This window comes from Artemia franciscana, chromosome 2 (assembly GCF_032884065.1).
Source record: "Artemia franciscana chromosome 2, ASM3288406v1, whole genome shotgun sequence".
Lineage (NCBI taxonomy): Eukaryota > Metazoa > Arthropoda > Branchiopoda > Anostraca > Artemiidae > Artemia > Artemia franciscana.
Genome location: NC_088864.1, coordinates 37,590,164 through 37,611,165, shown reverse-complemented (window position 1 = coordinate 37,611,165; position 21,002 = coordinate 37,590,164). Strand labels below are relative to the sequence as shown.

Genomic DNA, 21,002 nt, shown 5'->3' with positions numbered 1-21,002 from the left:
GTGTAGAGTTTTTTCCAAAAAAAAAACGATTTTTGAGGGGGAAAATTTAATATGTGAAGTAAGCAGCTGTAATGATATGTATATGAGTACCTTAATGATGAGGATAACAACATAGATATTGCAAAAATCTATATATATATATATATATATATATATATATATATATATATATATATATCTATATATATAAAAATAAGTTGTCTATGGATCTGTGGATCTGTGGAGTATAAATGACGACACAGGGAGTATAAATGACGACCAGGACATAAGTAAAAAAAAGCTAAAAAAAACTAAAAAAAGGTAAAAACTACAAAAAAACTAAAAAGAAAAAAAAACTAAAAACTAATAAAAAAAACTAAAAAAACTGAAAAAGAAAAAAAATAAAAAAAGGAAAAAAAATGAAAAATAAAGGAGAAAAACAAAACTAAAAAAAATAAAAAGAAAAAAAAGAAAAAGAAAAAAGAAAAAAAACTAAAAAAACTAAAAAAAAGTAAAAACCAAAAAAAATAAAAAGAATAAAAGGGGAAAAATACAAAAATTTAATAAAAAAGCCGAAAAACTAAAAAAACTAAAGAAACTAAAAAAAGGAAAAAAACTTAAAAAACTAAAAAAAAAAGAAAAAAAAAGGAAAAAACTGAAAAATAGAAGAAAAAAAGAAAACTAATAAAATTAAGAATAAAAATAAAAAAAAATAAAAAAGATAAAAACTAAAAAAAAAGTAAAAAGAAAAAACGAAAAAAAACTAAAAAAGCTAAAAAAAAAGGTAAAAACCAATAAAAAACTAAAAAGAAAAAAAGGTAAAAAACTAAAAAAAATTTTCATCTAAAAAACTAAAAAAAACTAAAAAAGGTAAAAACTAAAAGAACTAAAAAAGAAAAAAAACTAAAAAATGGAAAAAACTGAAAAATAAAGGAGAAAAAGAAAACTAAAAAATATAAATAAAAATAAAAAAACTAAAAAGATAAAAACTTCAAAAAAAAACTAAAAAGAAAAAAGAAAAAAACTAAAAAATCTAAAAAAAAGGTCAAAACCAATAAAAAAAAACTAAAAGGAAAAAAAGGGAAAAAATTAAAAATTTATTTCATCATATACCAATTCAAAAACGAATGTATACCGGGATGACGACCGGGACACATGGAATATAAATGACACAACTACAACGGGGACGCCGGGGGCACAGGGGGATATAAATGACGACTGGGACACCGGGACACAAGGAATATAAATGACGCCCGGGACGCTCAAAGAGAAATCACAGACTGGGAGACCGGGACACAAATGACGACCGGGACACAGGGAATATAAATGACGACCGGGACACAGGGACATAACTACAAAGGGGACGCCGGGGTGCACAGGGGGATATATAAATGACGATGGCGACTCAGGGAATGGTCGATTAGCAATCACCATCAACAAAGCTCAAAGGCAATCATTAGAATCATGAGGTATAGATCTGAATACGGATTGTTTTCCCATGGACCATTATATGTTGCATGTTAAAGAGTCGGTAAACCTGACAATCTATTTATATGCACAGACAATGGGACAGCAAAGAATGTTGTATATTCGCAAGTTTTACGTAGTTAAAAACATATATATATATATATATATATATATATATATATATATATATATATATATATATATATATATATATCTATCTATATTCACAGGTGGGACATAGGGACACAACTACAATGGCGCGTAACTAATATGGCGCGTAACGACTTACGCGCGCGGGGGGGCTTGGGGGGGGGCGAAGCGCCTCCACCAACTAGGTGTTGGGGTGGCGCGAAGCGCCACCCCAACAGCTAGTATATATATATATATATATATAAATAAGTTGTCTGTGTGTCTGTGTATCGAGTGACGTCATGTCATCAGGTCGTCATGTCGTCATTATGACGGTGATGTCATTAAAGGTATTTAGGACATTCGTTCACGGAAAAATGTTTAATTGTAAAATGACTGAAGAACCTACAATGTCAACAGCCGAGGAAGCTGCTCAAAGAGTCTATGCCGAAAAACTTGCAGCTGATAGAGAAAGTAAGAAAAGAAAGCGTGCCGAGGAATCACAAGAGCAACGCGAAACCAGACTTGCTGCTAAGAGAGAAAGTGAAAAAAGAAGGCTAAAAGTATTTAAGAAAATCGTTCAAAGACAAATTTTTAATTGTAAGAAGATCGTGGACGGAAAAATGTTGAATTGTAAAATGACTGAAGAACCTACAATGGCAACAGCCGAGGAAGCTGCTCAAAGAGTTTATGCCAAAAAACTTGCGGCTGATAGAGAAAGTAAGAAAAGAAAGCGTGCCGAGGAATCACAAGAACAGCAAGAAAACAGGCTTGCGGCTGAAGAACGCAAAACCGCGCAGTTATATGAAAATCCACCTGGACAGCGAGAGTCAAAACATATCAAAACTGAAAATGATAGCGATGATGATTGGGTTTGGGATTTTGACTTGGATAAGGTCATCAATGCCTACCAGATTTTAGTTTAAAAAAAAAAGGTTCGGCGATATGTATTTCATAGTGGCGCTGAAAAATAAAGATGAAAAAGAAAACTAAAAAAGGAAAAAGGTAAAAAACTAAAAAAAAACTAAAAAGAAAAAACACTCAAAGAGAAATTACAGACCGGGACACAAATGACGACCGGGACAGAGGGAATATAAATGACGACCGGGACACTCAAAGAGAAATTACAGACTGGGATATCGTTACACAAATGACGACCGCGACACAGGGAATATAAATGACGACCAGGACACAGGTATTTAAGAATATCGTTCAAAGACAAATTTTTAATTGTAAGAAGATCGTTGAAAGAGAAATTTCTAATTGTAAAATGACTGAAGAACCTACAATGGCAAAACCCGAGGAAGCCGCTCAAAACGAATGTATTCAAGCAGAAGTAGCTGAGTTGGTAAAGCGTTATGTTTCAGGTTCTAGGTCCGAGAGGCTCCAGGTTTGAACCTTGGCCTTAGCATTAATACAAAAGAAGAAAAAAAATAAAAAAGGTAAAAACTACAAAAAAAACTAAAAAGAAAATACTTAAAAAAACTAAAAAAGCTAAAAAACTAAAAAAAAATAAAAAAAAGGTAAAAAACTAAAAAAGAGAAAAAAAACTAAAAAAAAGGTAAAAACTACAAAAAAAAACTAAAAAGAAAAAAAACAAAAAACTGAAAAAGAAAAAAAACTAAAAAAGGAAAAAACTGAAAAATAAAGGAGAAAAAGAAAACTAAAAGCCGGGACACAGGGAATATAAATGACGACCGGGACACTCAAAGAGAAATTACAGACTGGGGCACTGGGACACAAATAACGACCGGGAGATATAAATGACGACCGGGACACTCAAAGATAAATTACAGACCGGGACACCGGGACATAAATGACGACCGGGACACAGGGAATATAAATGACGAACGGGACGCTCAAAGAGGAATTACAGACTGGGACACCGGGACACAAATGACGACCGGGATACTGGGAATATAAATGACGACCGGGACACAAGGAATGTTCGATTAGCAATCACCATCAACAAAGCTCAAGGGCAATCATTAGAATAATGAGGTATAGATCTGAATACGGATTGTTTTTCCCATGGACAATTTTATGTTGCACGTTCAAGAGTTGGTAAACCTGACAATCTATTTATATGCACTGACAATCGGACATCGAAGAATGTTGTATATTCGCAAGTTTTACGTAGTTAAAAACATATATATCTATAACGAAAAGAGAAATTTTTTCTCTTTTATCTATATTCACAGGTGGGATACAGGGACACAACTACAATGGCGCGTAACTAATATGGCGCGTAACGACTTACGCGTGCAGGGGGGGATTGGGGGGGGGGGGGCGAAGCGCCCCCACCAACTAGGTGTTGGGGTGGCGCGAAGCATCACCCCAACATCTAGTATTTCATAAATACTCAAAAGAGAAAAAGACGTTTCCCAGGTTTATGGTTTGGGACCTTTCAAAAGTCCCGGCGGTACTAAAGTAATTTCGGCATGCATCACCGCTACGATGAATCAAATGTGTAGAAAGATAGAAGAAACTCTAACCGAATTCAGACAAGGGTCATTGTGGAAGGTTATTCCCTATTTGAATGGTTATACTGACGTAACCCTTCTATCATATTCTGTAGTGGTGAAAAATCCCCTAAATCCTTGGTGACTTCTGAAGCTCGTAAATTAGCTATTGATTCAGTATATAATACGGATCCATCAAGAAATTAGATTTAATTTCGTGGTCACAAATCAGAGTTTAAAGTTCTTTTAGACAATGTTAGAACCGCTGAGAGAATCGCAGAATCGTTTAAAACTCCGGACGATAGTGGAGCTATAAAAATCAAAGCCAAACAGTTTATGGGCATCTTAAAGCAGGTACCATTCGAGTTTCATGATGGATTACAAGCCTTGATTCCTAACTGCATTAAGGCCGAACGTTGTGGGCTTTCATTAACTTTTAAATTATCATTCGCTTCTCAGAATGATCTAGAGATATTTTTGAAAAATCCCCTAAACTTGGATACGAGATTCTCCATGTCGAAAAGTACCGGTATCTACCCCGCAGATGCTATAACTGCCACAAAGACGATGGTCATGTGGCAAAAGATTGCAATGTTCCCCAGATATGTGGGCACTGTGCGCAAACTGGACACAGACATACCCTTGCACTAATCATCTACGATATGTATAATGCCAATCTAGAAAACACAGATGTTACTCTTTAGGCTGTCCCGAAAACCAAAAGCCATAGAATTCCAGCCAATTCACAGAAATGGCAACTAACCACAGTTCCGTATCGGTGTTATCTTGGAACATAAATGCTGGCGTCCTGAATGAGCTTGCTGTACTGGCATGTTAATGAATAGAGAGGGAGTAGTCAATTTGAACTTGTTTCAATTAAAGATAGGAACGGAGCCACAATTAGAAATGAAGAGAGAGTAAAAGAGACATGGGAAGACAATTTTGAGAATGCAAAACCTGGAAAGTGACAAGAAAAGACGTAGATGAAAATGAAAAAGCTTGAGACATTTTGGATGTGAAGGAAGATTTATTTTGTAAGGAAGAATTAGTCACCGTACTAAAAAGATTAAAAATAATAAGGCCCCATGTGCTGATACTGTCGCAATTGAGTTTCTTAAAATATGGTGTTTATGAGGTTCGAAATATGTTGCTGAAGATTACGAATACGACTTTTGAGAAAGGGGAAGCACCTAGCGAATTTAGGGAAAACCTTATTAAGCCACTGTATAGGAAAGGTGATGAGAGCAAGTGTGGTAATTATAAAGGTAATGTATAAAGGTAATGTATAAAGCCTGGTCAATGTAGGTAGAAAATTACTTAGCGTGATGATACTTTTTAGACTTGGAGATGATATAGACAAAGTTTCAAGAGAAGAACAGTGCGGTTTTCGAAAGGGTAGAGGACGCGTCGACCCAATTTTTGCGCTTAGGTTAATAAATGAGAAGTGCCCGAGTCATCAAACACTTAAGTCCTTAGTTTTATAGATTTGTTTTATAACTTGACCTGTCGAAACATTCATTAATTCAGCGCTTTGAACTTAATTTAATTCAGGAATGTCATTTCACAATATTTTGTTTTGGATTAAATCCTGTGAAGCTTGCTAGAATTCAGTGTCTGTTATTTCGCAATATTTGGTTTTGGGTTAAATTGACCTGGCCTAGATTCAAGTTATCAGCTTGCTATTTGAATAATAAATGAATGTCTCGCTGGACTGACCGTTTCTGGACTCTAATTTCATTACAATTCAAACAGGTTTCAAGTAAGTGTTAATCTTAAGCCTAATCATAGTGTGCAGGTTGGCAACCGTGCTTCCAACTGCAAATATACCATTTACACCTACATAAACCTGTTGGATGATTTACACTTTACTAAGAACAAGCTATGGATAATTGCGAATATGTGCTTTGCCCTGTAACGAACTTTCTGCAAAATAACTGGGAAGAAGGAATTCAAGACGATATTATTATTCAACACGCAATAGACTTTATGCGATGTTATTGCTAATGCAAAAAATAAGTTTTGGGCGAGTTTGCGCCTAGTGATAATTGCCCACGACACATCGGCGCAAAAGCTTCTACAAATAACGTAAAAGATATTCTTGACCTTATTAAAAAATTGGACTCTGAGGAGGTATCGACTCCGGTTTATGTTATAAAGTCTCCTACAGAGGTTCCCATTCTGCCCGCCGTGGCTTACTCTAGGCTTTTTACTAGGGTTAATCGTCTGAGAAAACTACTCCAGGTCGTTGCGACAAAGCTGGATGCTTATGAATTGAATTACCCGCAACTGCCAAAGCCTGCAATTACCGACTCACATGCTACTATTGTTGTGTCTAACCTTCCGCCTACTCTCTCAGACCCAATAAAACGAGAAATTGTGATAGATCAGATAAATGGTCATGAATCAACCACTAGCTTACGTCTTATAAGTGACAAACTGATTATCAATATAGATAAGTCAGTTGTCAAAGATTTCCGTTTGTCAGCTGGAGCGATAACTGGCTCTTCTGCGAAAGTAAACACTAAGAAGTTTTACGGCCTGATGAAGGGAATTCCAAGCGATTTCAAGTTATCTCACCTGATATCCTGCCCTGGTGTTTTTGAAGCCTCTAGGCTAGGGATCCACTGCGGTAAAAAATTGAATTTTTTGATGCAATGTCAAGAGCCAAAGCATTCAGATACGGTATTAAAGTAGGATATGAAAACCTACGGGTTTACAAGTTCAAAGCGATTCCCCGTTGTTGTAACATTTGCCAGTTCCCTGAAAATCTTCAGTCGTCTTCTTCCAGTGTAGCACCAAAATGTACTCGATGTGCTGGTCCGCATGTCTCAAATAGAGACTCGCAACAAATGCTACTTCTACTTCTGAAAGGAGTAGATTTTTCTGACGAGCATTTTCTAGCTATAAGACTCGGCAAAACTGTTTTAATTAATACATTTATGCCTCATTATGAGAAGAATACAAGTTCTCTGATCAAATTCTCAAAAGCATGTACAAGTTTAAAAATCTCCTCCATAGGATAAGCAAGGATGGTTACTAATTTATTATTATTAATGATATGAACACTGACATAAAGCTTGATTCTACGCATTCTATGAAGCTTTTTGATAGTCTTCCTGATTACAGAATCATTGCGAGGGATCCATATTTTTCGTAGGTTCATAATTCTGGCAGCCTACAGGATATTGATCATATGATTTGTTCCCCGTTTATTGCACCTTCAACAGTGCACGTCCACGAAGACGAGCAGGATATTGATCACCTTCCACTGTCGCTCTACTTTTCGATTAGAACAAATAGTACAGTCTAGGCAGATTCCCCAGCCTCTGAATGGTTGGTTCGGAGTAACTGTAAAAATGCTAATACGTCACTATATATTTCAACCCTGTCCATGCTCCTTGGTTCTTTACGTGTACCTTTTCATTTACTCCAGCTAAGTGTTCGCTCTACGAAAAGAAATTTATGAACAGAATCTGTACTAAAACCAAATTGTGTGTTTAAAACTTGCAATCGTGAAAAATAAAGCCAAATTGTGGCTGCGGATATGAACTGATAATGGTCGACCACTGTCCGGAAATGTATTTGAAATGAAATAAAAAACTAAGCATGTATTTAAAAAACGTCTGCGATCAAGCCGAAATGAAGGGTTAGATAGTCCTACCAAGAAGAATGAATGGGACAAAATAATCTATTCATCTAAATTAGATAACTTATTTATTAGATAACATTTTAGTCAAAATTGCTTGAGTCGGTTCTCCCGTCTTCCTAGACTCAGGCACAAGTTCTACCCGTTTCTATTGATGCTGTTTCTATTGAGCTTTTTGTGTGGAACTGTCACATCCGTTCTTAAGCGAGGTGAGAGTCCATTGGACTGTTTTTCTTACAGGCCAATAACGGTTACTCGTAATCTTAGTAAAATCCGTGTATATAAAGTACTTCTTTTCATCAATTTGAATGCTAATTTTGGGGAGAATCTGCTCCGTTTTCGGTCTGACATCGATTGTCAGCACGCTCACCGTGCTCAGGCTTGCCTTTTTAAAGATGCTTCTGCTAAAGGGTAAGGTCTTCACATTTGTGCCCTTGATCTTTCTAAGGCTTTCGATAGTATTGTATACAGTCAGGCTCTTTATTCTCTTTATAGTCACGGCATTAACCTTCCGCTGATTTTCTTCTTAAGTTTTGCTATAGTAGATCCTATCTTCGAAATAAAACTAATGGTACCATTTCTTTTTTTATTGTCCCTGTTCGTCGGGGTGTACGGCAGGGCGGGGTATTATCTCCAAGTATTTTTAAATTTTGTATTTCTAGTAGTCTTGAGAATCTATTTTCTATGTATTTTGTTGGGTTAACTGATACTTCATACCTTGCTTATGCTGATGATAATCTTCTAATTAGTCAGTCTAAACTCAGACTATCGCAGATGGTTAATAAAGTTTCTTATTCTTTAATTAAAATCGGTCTTTCGCTTAACGTTGAAAAATGTGAGCATCCTTCTTCCAATTCTCCATCCCCTCCTGAGCCTCTAAGCTATAAGCTTTTTTCCATCCCACATGTAGATTCCATGCGGTGATTGGGTATTTACACTCACCAAAAATTTAAAAACTTTTCGTGAGCGTGCCGTCCGGGATGCTAGAGCGAAGATCCAGATTGGTTACTCTAAAATTGTAGACAATCGAGGCAAATATAATCGTATTGCTCTTGGAAAGCTTTATTCTACTTTTTCAGATCATTCTCTTCTTTACCTTTCTGGGCTTTTTTATAATTCTTCGGAATAAGGATTTTACTGATATTCCAATGGCATATTTCCGTTTTTGTATATATCTTCTCAATCTTTCACTGTGGTACAGGAATCAAAAAATAATAAATAAGCTCTACCTTCCGAATATTACTTAGAAGCTGACTGATTTGCACGAAAAGCTTTCGGAAACAGCGTATCGGCGTTTGTCACCTCACCATGGTTTAATTCGTTTGTTTTATTAATCTTAGTTATTTAATGTTATTGCTACAGATTTCCTGGCATTATTTAAAAAATGATAAGAAATTAAATATAGAACCACCAGTTTTTTTCAATTGAAAGTAAGGATAAACATTAAAACTTAAAACGACAGAAATTTGAACGACTCTTGAAACAGAAGTGTCGTTTAATTAGAACAATGCGAGGCTTTTTTAGAAGCACTTGAAAATCTTTAGCGTGAAGAGCGAAATGTTTAGGAGGGTGCAACCCTCCTCATATACATAATAGTTTCTGTTTTTTTTTAAGTTTTCCTGTTGCTATTTTCAGCTGAAAAACTTGTTTTTTTTATTCAATTATAAGTAAAGACGGTAGGTGCAGTGAATGTTATTGTTGTTTAATTGTTTTTGGTGATTTATATTTTTTTAAATAATGTTATTGTTGATTTTCGTTTGTGTTTACTCCAGCATTTACCTTTTGATGTAAGTGGGTTATAAATAAATATTATTATTAATATTACAAGCAAAGCTCCTTGGGCTTAGTAACCTTTTTTACGTTTGTAATAGAATGTAAAAAAAAATTCCAGAGAATTTTCCATTGAAAGGGAACTTTCCCGGGGGGAGACTGAACTTTAGTCTGCTTTAGTATTAATAATTTGATTAAATTGATTAATTGTGTTCAATTCAGCTGATAAAAGAGCTTTAGAGAAGGTCTTATCCCTGTATGGTATACCAGAAAAATACATTAAAGTGATTAGTAGTATTTACGAGAATAACGCTACTGCGTTTAAGGCAGGAAATGAGGTTAGTACCTGGTTTCGGATTAAATCAGGAGTAAAGCTGGGCTGCGTTTTATCCACAATTAATATGGAACATTTTGATGGACTTGCAATGGGAAATGGGGGACTTGCACAGGAAAGGCAATGGGAGAACATAGTATCAAATGGGGAAGTAAAACTCTCCTGGACTTAGATTATGTTGATGACTTAAGTATCCTAGATGATCGTGTGAGCAAAATGAATGAGCTTTGAGAGGCTTTACGAGTTCAGGGTCCTAGAATAGGTTTGAAAATTAATGTTACGAAGACTAAGTCACTCAGGAAAGGAATAAGTAAAGATGAAAAGGTGACGTTGCGTAACAAAAAGCTCGACCAAGTGGACGGCTTCACTTAGTTTGGTAGGATCAAACAGTTCGTGGTAACGAATTGCAAGTAAGGAGCGACTCGGTTGAATAGCAGCCGAAGCTCTAAAAAAACAAAATTTTGACACCGATTGATATATCAAAAGAATTTACTTATTGTTTTGATCCCAAACATATAATATTCATTAAGTTCAGTATTGCTTATAAAAGGAAAATTTAAAATGAAAAAATTTACCAGATTTTCGAAAAAGGGAGGAAACACCCCCTAAGAGTCAAGAAATTTTAATAAAAATTACACTATCAGATTCAGCATATCAGAGAACCCCACTGCAGAGGCTTCAAGCTCTAATCTGCAAAAATATGAAATTTTGTATCTTTGTTTTCCCAAAAGATCACGGATATATTTTTTTTTTTTTCATTTTTCAGAGATGATCGTACAGACCCATTGGTCCTAGAATATCGGGCTCACTTAAACAGAAATTAAAAGTTCTAGAGCCCTTTTTAAGTGACCAAAAAGACTCGAGGGCAACTAGCAACCCTCCCACGCTCCGTTTTTCCTCTAAAATTGTCTGATCAAAATTTTGAGAAAGTCATTTTGTTCAGTATAGTAGAAAGGCTCAATAACTATGCCTTTAGAGGTAAAATGACCACCTAAAGCCCCTGGGGTAAGTTCTTCAAATTTTAAAATTTGCCCATTGTTCATGCATAGTATTTGTTATTAGGAAGTATGCATACATTTTCGGACGAGGGGGTGAATTTTGCAGGGGGTATTTTTTATGGGGAAAATTTCCCAGAAAATTTTCCATGGGAAGGGAACTTTCCCGGGGGGAGGCTGAACTTCTCAGTGGAAATTTTACACTGGGGGAATTAGCAAAAATTCACATACGAAATTCTTTTTATTGGTCCTAATTCCTCTTTGCCGACTCAATTTTATGCTTGGAGACGTTAAGTTTAATTGTTTGGGATAAATTTTTACCGGGATTGAATTTTCTAGAGGATCTTTCCGTAGGGATGACGATTTTTTCAAGGAGGTGGAGCCAGATTTCCTGGCGTTATTTAAGAAATGATAAGAAATTAAATATATAAACAGCAGTTTTTTTCAAGTGAAAGTAAGGATCAACATTAAAACTTAAAACGACAGAAATTTGAACGACTTTCGAAACAGAAGTGTCGTTTAATTAGAACAATAAGAAGCTATTTTAGAAGCACTTAAAAATCTTTAGCGTGAAGAGCGAAGTGTTGAGGAGGGTGCAACCCCCCTCGTATTCATAATAGTTTCTGTTTGTTTTAAATTTTAATGTTGCTATTTTCAGCTAAAAAAACTTGTTTTTTTATTTAATTATAAGTAAAGACGGTAGGTGCAGTGAAGATGTTAAAAGTAGAATAGCCAAATCCCAATGTGTTTTTTCACAGTTGAAAAAAACAATTGGACGAAAAGAAGATAAGTCTGCGAAACAAGATTAAAATATTGGAAGCTATAGTGCTGACAGTAATCTGATATGGCTTTCTAGCATGGGCGCTCCAGAAAATGCTGGAAAATTTTCTAGACATTTTCCAGAGAAATTGTCTACGGATTGTTTAGGGTACCCAACTGACTGACCGTATTTCAAACAGTACGCTGTGCAAAAATGTGGTTCAATCCCGCTTTCTATGGCTAAAATGAGAGAAAGATTGAGACGGCTAGGGCAAGTTCTGAAGATGACAGGACGACAGTTCACTTTGGCCAACCTCCTAAAGCTAAAAGGAAAGCAGGCCGTACTCGTTTGAGGTAGGAGGATGTCGTAAGAAAAGATTTGAGGGAAATGGGAACTTTCTGTGAGGGTGTAAATAGGGACGCGTCGAATAGGTTGGGATTGAGGAGGAGCGGTGCATAGTTGTGTTGGCCTCAGGGGCTTGCCGCGGTGGTGAGTTGTTAGCAGTAGTACTAGTATGTCCTTTATGTCTGAGTTGATCAAAAACATTCTGATTCCGGCAAGTCATTTTAATTTCGACTGGTGTAAATATTCTAAGTCCGGTAAAGGCTTTTGGTCTTAGATCTTAGTTTCCTACGCTGTAAGCTTCAAGCCGATCCAAGATTTTAAAAAATGTTCATTTATTAACATTTTTTAAATTATATTTCCATGGATCAAATTCTGTAACCAAACCGAGCTCTCAGATACATAACATTATATATATATAATATTTGTTGTGCAAGCCTAGTACCTTTGTTTGTCTGGGCTGAACGAAAATGTTTTAAGTCCGGTAATTCCTTTCGTCTGAACAAAGGAAAATATTCCAAGTCTAGTGGTTTATTTGGTCTGTCCAGATCAAAAATATTCGAAGTCTAGTACCCCTTTTTTGGTCAGAACTGATTATAAATATTCCATCAAGACCCGTAAGTGTTCGTCCAGTCTGATCAGAATATTTTAAGGTTGGTAATTCCTTTATTTCTGGTGAAAGAAATGTCTGGTCTCTCCTTAGTCAGGGCGAGTCTAAAATATTATAAGTCCCGTAATTCTCTTTGGTATGATCAGATCAAAACACTCCCAGTCTGATATCTCCTTTAGTCTGGCATGACTAAAAATATTGCTAGTCCATTAACTTCTTTTATTCTAGACTGAAATCCCGGTAGCTCTTATTGGTCTGGGCTGACCGAAAATATTTTGAGTCCGGTAACTCTTAGTTTCCGACCCTGTACGTTTCCAGTCAATCCAAAATCAAAAGTTCAAGCATTTACACCTCTTTGGCCGAATTAATGTCAGATATCAATTTATGTAGCCAAGCCCAGCTGCTGAACGATAAGAAAAATATTTTTCTTTTAACTAAATTTCTTTCGGTTACCGCCTAAGCTAGGAAGCCAAGGGAGGGTGTATTCGCATTCCAGCGTCAAAAACCCTTGGATGAGTCCGGTTCAATAAAGGCGCATCATGCCTGTATCTTCCTAAATCTTATCTGTAGAAAATAGTTAATTTACATAAAATAGGCCCAATGTCCTAAAGGTTGCGTGGGACCTTTCATCCTCGATATCATATTTACTGGATAGTTCAACTATTCTGGGCAGAACCATTATCTTGAAATTTTATTGCGATACCATAAGAGGAGCATGGGGGCGTCCCGGGCAAATGGGGCACTGGAGATTCGGGTCACAGGCCCAAAATGTACCTCCTACCATACATGTTTAAGTTCCTTGCGAGTTTCCGCTTTAAAAAAAGTCCAACATGCTTAATTTGCTGTTCAGGAAACAAGTTTTGGGACTTTTCAGCTCTCATTTTTTGGGTGAACTAATATTTTCTTTATTTTAATTCTATCTTTGTGCATCCAACAGATCAGGCATGTGCTTCATACCGATCAGGGGAAAATTTTTGCCCATTTTTTGGAAGATCCGTGTTCTCAAGAATAAAATCGTTTCTGTAGTAGGGTCCTTAGCCAGGGACTTTATACTTCAACAACGATATGGGGTGGATAGTTTTTCTGACTATTTTCGGCCCCACTAGCACCCTATCACCTCCCCAACACAAATATTGGATTCCCTTATCCCAGGCAATGAGCCCTGAGAGTTCAAGCCAAACAAAAAAATTCGGTCTTTTATCACTTAAAATCTTTCTGTGAGAAATGCGTCATTGCACAAACCCTTGCATCCGGGACTGCCTCAATCATACCATCCCCTGAGACATATTTATTTGACCTTTTGACTACTTTGATGGTTATCTGACAATTTTAATCCGATGATATGTGGATTACTCGAGTGTCCGAGAACAAAAAGAACACTGGAGGGGGGGGCTGGTTACTTCCAATGAATATGGACCCTTTAAAAGCGCACTAAAACTTCAATTTTTGACCAAATGAGCCCTCTCCCAGACTTCAAAACTACTCCTTCCATAAGAAAGGGCAGGAAAAACAATAGTACACAGAAGACCCGTGGGTGTTTTCTAAGTCAACATTAATGATTTGATTCTGATTGGACGTTTTGTATTTAAATACAGAGTAAGACAAAGTATTAATTTGTCTGGTTTAATTACACTATTCAAAAATTTATACTATGGTTATCAGAGAAGTCAGGACCGAATTTTGTCCATGTTTACGTATCTATATAGAAGATAGACCAAGCAATGATATATGGCCCATTTCAATCAGTCTACTCTTGATATCTTTCAGCAAACTCTATAATTTCTTGTTTATAGAAAAACGTACTTTTATCAAAAAGAAACTGCAGAGGGCAGGGATACATAGCCTTATCCAAATTGATACTTTCAAAATAATTTTTGATCATCCCCCACTTGCTTGGCTTTCCTTTAAACCAGTGGCATATCCAGGGAATGGATGCACTTTATTTTGGTGAAGTATCCGCTTACAATAATAGGCCTAATAATCTACTTAGTAAGTAATCTACCTAGCAAAAACTAAAATAAATAAATGAAATCTAGCTTATATTCAAAAAAAAGAAAAAGTCCCCAAGATTCTTGCCTTCAAATCTGGCAAGCAAAAAAAGTCTAGGCAACCTTCACTATTTCCCCCAAAACCTTCCGCTACTGTCCAAAACTACATTGACATCCGATTCATATGCGTCTGTAATTACCTCGGTCGTTTTGGCATCGATTAAGAAAGGCAAAGGTGATAGATAAAAATACAACATTACTTCAAGCGTTAAATGAACTGCACTAAAAAACCAAATTTGCTTCCATATGGTTCTTTACGATCATCGTCAGAAATCCTTATCCATTTAGTCGATCCTTACCAATTTAGAGCAGAATTGTACACAGAATTTTGGTTAGGAAGGGGGAGGCAACTATGGAAATATTTACATTACAAGGGAAATAAAAAAAAAGAGTCAAGTCAAAAAAAAATAAAGTTTTCTGGAACCAGGACACGGGCCTGAACAAGCCCCCCCCCCCCCCCTGTTGAACCATCTGTAAGTGCCTGCCTAGAAAGTACGCTAAAAGAAAATGTTTCACTGAAATTACTTAAATAAAGTGAAGATGCAAAGATTTAGAGGCAGCTAACCTGATTTGTATAGAATTGTTGGGGAAGGCAATTGTGTCTTCCACTGGGCAGAATCAAAAGAGTTAGACAATTCTGATTTTAAACTTGAACAACTAACATTGGCCCTAAACTCGAAATTGGCTGATACCTGCAAATAAAAAGTCGGGTTAACATTACATAATCAGGAGATAGAGAGATAAAGAGAGCGAGGGAGAGAGGGAGAGAGAGAGAGAGAGAGAGAGAGAGAGAGAGAGAGAGAGAGAGAGAGAGAGAGAGAGAGAGAGAGAGAGAGAGAGAGAGAGAGAGAGAGTCAGCTGATATTGTCTAAATACTGTTGTCCATCCTCAATCATTTTACGGAGTTGGTGGTGATTTTATCCTATATCAGCTTGAAATTCCAGTCTTCCCCTGATTTCCTACCGCTTTCCGTGGTACCATATTACGGGCGATTTGCAATTGGCATTCCTACATCATAATTATTCACCGGCACTGTTGAAATAATTTGGATAAGCCACCAAAAAATATCCGTTCCAAAATCTATAAAATCTAAAATTCTTAAAACAATATTTTCTTTGTAAAAGCTACCTTATTGTTTGTGTAAAACCAAAAGAATATCCTTACAGATATTTACTTTTTACTTTACTTTTAATCTTTAATGCAGATTTTTAATTAGGCCTTTTTGGCACAGGCATTATAAGGGAGCCATTTTACATTAGAGAAGAAAATAAGCTCTATAAACTCAGGGTTATCAGTTTTGTATACTAAAATTTTACCTCTCTGTGTCTTCTTCCCTTGGACAAAACTTCATTCTTGTCTACTTGTTTTAGTAAATCACCAAAAGTACTACAGCTACTAGGAGTTACTATATTATTTTTCAAAATATAGCATTTAGATTTCTTCAGATGAAATGCAAAGTCAGATACATCAAAAGGCTTAAGGTCTTCAAGGTCATAGCTCCTCAAAAAAGATGCAAAAAGGCAAACAGGGTATTTTCCTTGAACTCGGACGAGAAGTAGGTTGTTCGGAGCAATTTCGTAGTTACCAGGTTGATTGAGTTCGTCCTTTTTCAAATGGTGTTCTGTATACTCAGCTTCGTTCTTCAAGACAAGAGCCTTATCGATTTGATCAGGAAGTCCTTCCTAAAATATGAGCATATTTAACCATTAAAGCTTCCCAAGGCGATGGTGATTCATTACTTTTTAAGTGTTCTATTACTTTTTTTTCTTCAAATCAAGAACTACGGAATTCAATAATAAATCATATATCTCACTATTTCCATCTGCATAGTAAGCATTTAGGAGGTCTTGATTTAAAGTTGAAGTTCAAAAAAGCAACGTTCGATATGTGGACGTCAGAACTTAAAGACGTAAAATTGAATCCTTTACTTCGGGTTATCATTTCAGAACGACATTTTTGGAGAAGCGGGAATATTAAAAAAAAAAAAAAAAAAACTTAATAGCAAAATAGACCAAAACAAAGTTAAATTAATTCAATTTGCTGTTGCTACGGATTAAAATTTTTATTTTATGAAACTAAGTCAGCAAATTATGAAATATTTTGGCCAATACAGGTTTAGGCTTCTTTATTCACAAACTTCTTTATTTTTTTATAGAATACAGACGCTGTACTTTTGAAAAAAACTTACTGACACAAACAAAAACTTCGTTTATCAATACACTGGACAACACCAATATTCATCTTGTGTTCCAGCATCAGCTTTTTTCAAAATGACCAAAACAAACAACAACAAAAACAATACTCAACCCTGAATCTTGGTACTGAGTCTGTTGACAAATTTCAATATTTAAATGCATCCTAGGGTAAAGAATTTTTCAAGAAAAAAGTATGGGTAACTTTATTGCAAAATCACCATTGATTCTAAACTTCTGCCTTAATTCATTATGGAACATAACAGATGAACAGTGGTCCATGCGCTGGAGAGATTGATTACAAGCTTGTATGTAATAACGGTGAAATCCCAAAGCAAGTTTGGTTACTGACGTAATAGGATCTTCTAACTGCAACGGGGTTCACCAGCAACATCTTGCCAAACCCCTTTTGCATTGTTTTTTTCATTATTTATACGTATCTTCTCAAATAATAAAAATTAGACGAAGGCGATTAATAAGGCAATGTTTCTGTTAAATTACATCTCTTTTTCGACCAACCATAGTGCACACAATGGAGTCCAGCTTTGTATTGGTAAAACGGTTCTAAACGAGAATATGACTAATAACGTATGAGCCCACGAAAATCTAAGAGACCTCATATTTATGTTCTATATGCAAGAGAATGGATATGATAGATGTGATAAGGGGCTATGCAGCAGATACTGGAACACGTTAAATACGAAGTACCACCTATTTGTCTACATGAGTGACTAGAGCCACGCAATGATTTGTGGTGCCTTTTACTTCGCCAGCAAATCCCCCTCCATTGTTGGAAATTGCAAAGATTTATATTTATGACAATCAACCCCAGTTTCAACACCCTTTGTACCCTGGAGCCCCATAGGATATCAGATCAAGATTTCAGGATGGCAATTTCAATCACATAAATCACAAAATTGCCATCCTGGCAATTTCCATCCTGGAAATTCCCAGGATGGCAATTTCATTTTTCAGACTTTGAAAGGTCTGAAAAATGTGCCTTCAAGGCGACTTTTTCCATTGAGGCATAGGAACAGGGGCCCCAAGTGCATATGGCCCAATTGCAACAGGGACTTCATATATACTAAAGGCAGCATCACAGAACTTTTTCAAGCGTGAAAGAGCTACTATGTACTATTTTAATTTCAGGCCACTTCGCATTGAAACTTAGGAAGGGCTCCATTGATTGGAAATTGAAAGTTCTAGTGCCCTTTTTAAGAGTACGAAGTAATTTGAGGGCAACCAGCCCCCTTCCCTACACTTTTTTGTTAACCTCTTCCTTGCCCAATTACTTACACATACGGTTTACTTCAGGAATGGCTTTTATGATAGAGTTGAAACTTTTAAGTCTCGACCGGGGGGAGGGGGATGAGTAGACCTCAAGTGCACTTGGTGTTGAACGGCTTGGTGTTTCAAGTTAAAACTCACAGGTACTCTTTTTGACAAAAACCATTTATTAGCTCTTCTTAATAAAGGACCTCGAAAAGAAAGCATCGGCAAGAAAATATAATACAATGAGATTCATATAATAAAATAGTGGATCAATATTCGTCTGTTGGTCAAGGATGTAACAGGATGGGGGTTAGAATAGCTTCAGTGCTATAGAAGGTCAATAACTATACAGATTTTAAATCCATTTGGATATATTCCCTAACCCCCAGATGATTTTATATTGAACTAGCTGTTGGGGTGGCGCTTCGTGCCACCTCAACACCTAGTTGGTGGGGGCGCTTCGCGTCCCCCAAGCCCCCCCGTGCGCGTAAGTCGTTACGCGCCATATTAGTTACGCGCCATGTTAGTTGTGTCCCTGTGTCCCATCTGTGAATATATATATATATATATATATATATATATATATATATATATATATATATATATATATATATATATATATATATATATATATATATATATATATATATATAAATGTTTTTAACTACGCAAAACTTGCAAATATACAACATTCTTTGCTGTCCCATTGTCTGTGCATATAAATAGATTGTTAGATTTACCGACTCTTGAACATGCAACATATAATTAACCATGGGATAAACAATCCTTATTCAGATCTATACCTCATGATTCCAATGATTGCCCTTGAGCTTTGTTGATGGTGATTGCTAATCGAACTTTCTCTGTGTCCCCGTCGTCATTTATATATCCCCCTGTGCCCCCCGGCATCCCTGTTGTAGTTGTGTCCCTGTGTCCCGGTCATTTATATTCCCTGTGTCCCGGTCATCATTTGTGTCCCGGTGCCCCAGTCTGTAATTTCTCTTTGAGTGTCCCGGTCGTCATTTATATTCCCTGTGTCCCGGTCGTCATTTGCGTCCCGGTGTCCCGGTCTGTATATACATTCGTTTTTGAATTGGTATGTGATGAAAAAAAATAATTTAGTTTTTTTTCCTTTTTTTCTTTTTAATTTTTTTTTTGTTTTTATCTTTTTTTAGCTGTTTTAGTTTTTTTTCTTTTTTTTAGTTTTTTCTTGTAGTTTTTACCTTTTTTTAGTATTTTTTTTATTTTTATTTTTTTAGTTTTCATTTTCTCCTTTATTTTTCAGTTTTTTCCTTTTTTAGTTTTTTTTCTTTTTTAGTTTTGAAATAATTTTTTTGTTTTTTCCTTTTTTTCTTTTTAGTTTTTTTTTTTGGTTTTACCTTCTTTTTAGCTTTTTTAGTTTTTTTCTTTTTAGTTTTTTTTTGTAGTTGTTACCCTTTTTTAGTTTTTTTATTTTTATTTTGTTTTTAGTTTTCTTTTTCTCCTTTATTTTTCAGTTTTTTCCTTTTTTAGTTTTTTTTCTCTTTTAGTTTTAAGTTTTTTTTTCTTTTTTAGTTTTTTTATTAGTTTTTAGTTTTTTTTTTCTTTTTAGTTTTTTTTGTAGTTTTTACCTTTTTTTTAGTTTTTTTAGTTTTTTTTTGTTTTTAGTTTTTTACCTTTTTTTGTTTTGTTTTTTTGTTTTTTTTTTCTTTTTAATTGTTTTTGTAGTTTTTACCTATTTTAGTTTTTTTCTTCTTTTGTATTAATACTAAAGTCAAGGTTCGAACCTGGAACATAACGCGTTACCAACTCAGCTACATCGGCTTGACGTACAATAGGTATAAAACTATGTCCAGATCCACAAATTTCGGAACACTGTCCATAAGATACTCCGAGTATCAGGCTTTGCATATACAAAGCCTTATGTACTTATAATGACGTCATATGCAAACGCTCTTTTTACAAACAAACAAACATGCATACACACAACTCGTTTTTATATAGATAGATAGATACAATACAAATTAACTGAGTAAAACTTGCGAATATACAACATTCTTCGCTGTCCAATCGTCGCTGCATATAAATAGATTGTCAGGTTTACCGACCCTCGAACATGCAACGTACAATTGTCCATGGGAAAAACAATCAGTATTAAGATCTATACCACATTTTTCTAATGATTGACCTTGAGCTTTGTTGATGGTGATTGCAAATGCTAATCGAATTGGGAATTGTAATCTTTTAAATTGAAAAGGCAGATCCGTTGGAATCATGGGAATGCGAGGAATAAGAACAGCCTCACCCTCAAAAGGCCCTGTCAAGATTGTGGCCTCTATTACGTTTTCCATTGTTTTTTTACGGCAAGTCGCGTGCCATTGCAAAGCTTTGGTAGGTTGATATTTCTTAACAGTATTATTGGTACGCCTATTTTTAGTTGTACCACGTGTGGTGGAAACCCTGAAAGATCCACGGAATTTAAAGATTCAGATGGATAATTAACCGCCTCATTTGGTTCCAAAACTGTGTCGACTGACTTGTAAAGGACTGCCTGGTCTCGAATCTTGGTCAAAACAATATTGTTGATTTCGTGGACGTCTATATTTTTGGGTGCAAGAATCGCTCTTTCACTTAGCCATTTATTATTTTTATAATTGTTTAGAATATTCGAAAATACTTTTTCGATCACTAAATTACAGAATTCAGCAGGTAGTTGTATACGTCCTGAAATTGAGTCTACTGGGAGCTTTCCGTTTCCAATTACCAGCAATTGATCTGAAAATGTATGACCAGAGTCATCGTTTTGCAATCGGACACGCATATTTGTAGTTAATTTTAATATTTTTACGTGTGCCCATTAATTAGAATTTTTCAGGCAAGCATTCATTTCGTCTGCAGGGGTTGATATAGGTATTAAAGGTAATGTTTGCCTGAAATCTCCCGCAAGCAATATTAATGTGCAGCCAAAGAATTTCGAATTCCCTCGCAAATCTTTCAAACATTGATCCAGAGCCTCG

At 35.7% G+C, this 21,002-nt stretch overlaps 1 protein-coding gene across 2 annotated transcripts in view; it reads right to left on the bottom strand.

Annotated features, from left to right (window-relative positions):
• LOC136041176 (ufm1-specific protease 2-like) overlaps positions 1-21,002 on the bottom strand; it is a 76,248-nt gene that overhangs the window by 29,056 nt on the left and 26,190 nt on the right. For both annotated transcript variants that reach the window (XM_065725715.1, XM_065725707.1), the window contains 2 exons: positions 15,859-16,224; positions 15,108-15,234 (listed from right to left, as the gene is read on the bottom strand). In XM_065725715.1, the coding sequence (XP_065581787.1) occupies positions 15,108-15,234; positions 15,859-16,224 (493 nt within the window). The remainder of the gene's footprint in view (positions 1-15,107; positions 15,235-15,858; positions 16,225-21,002) is intronic.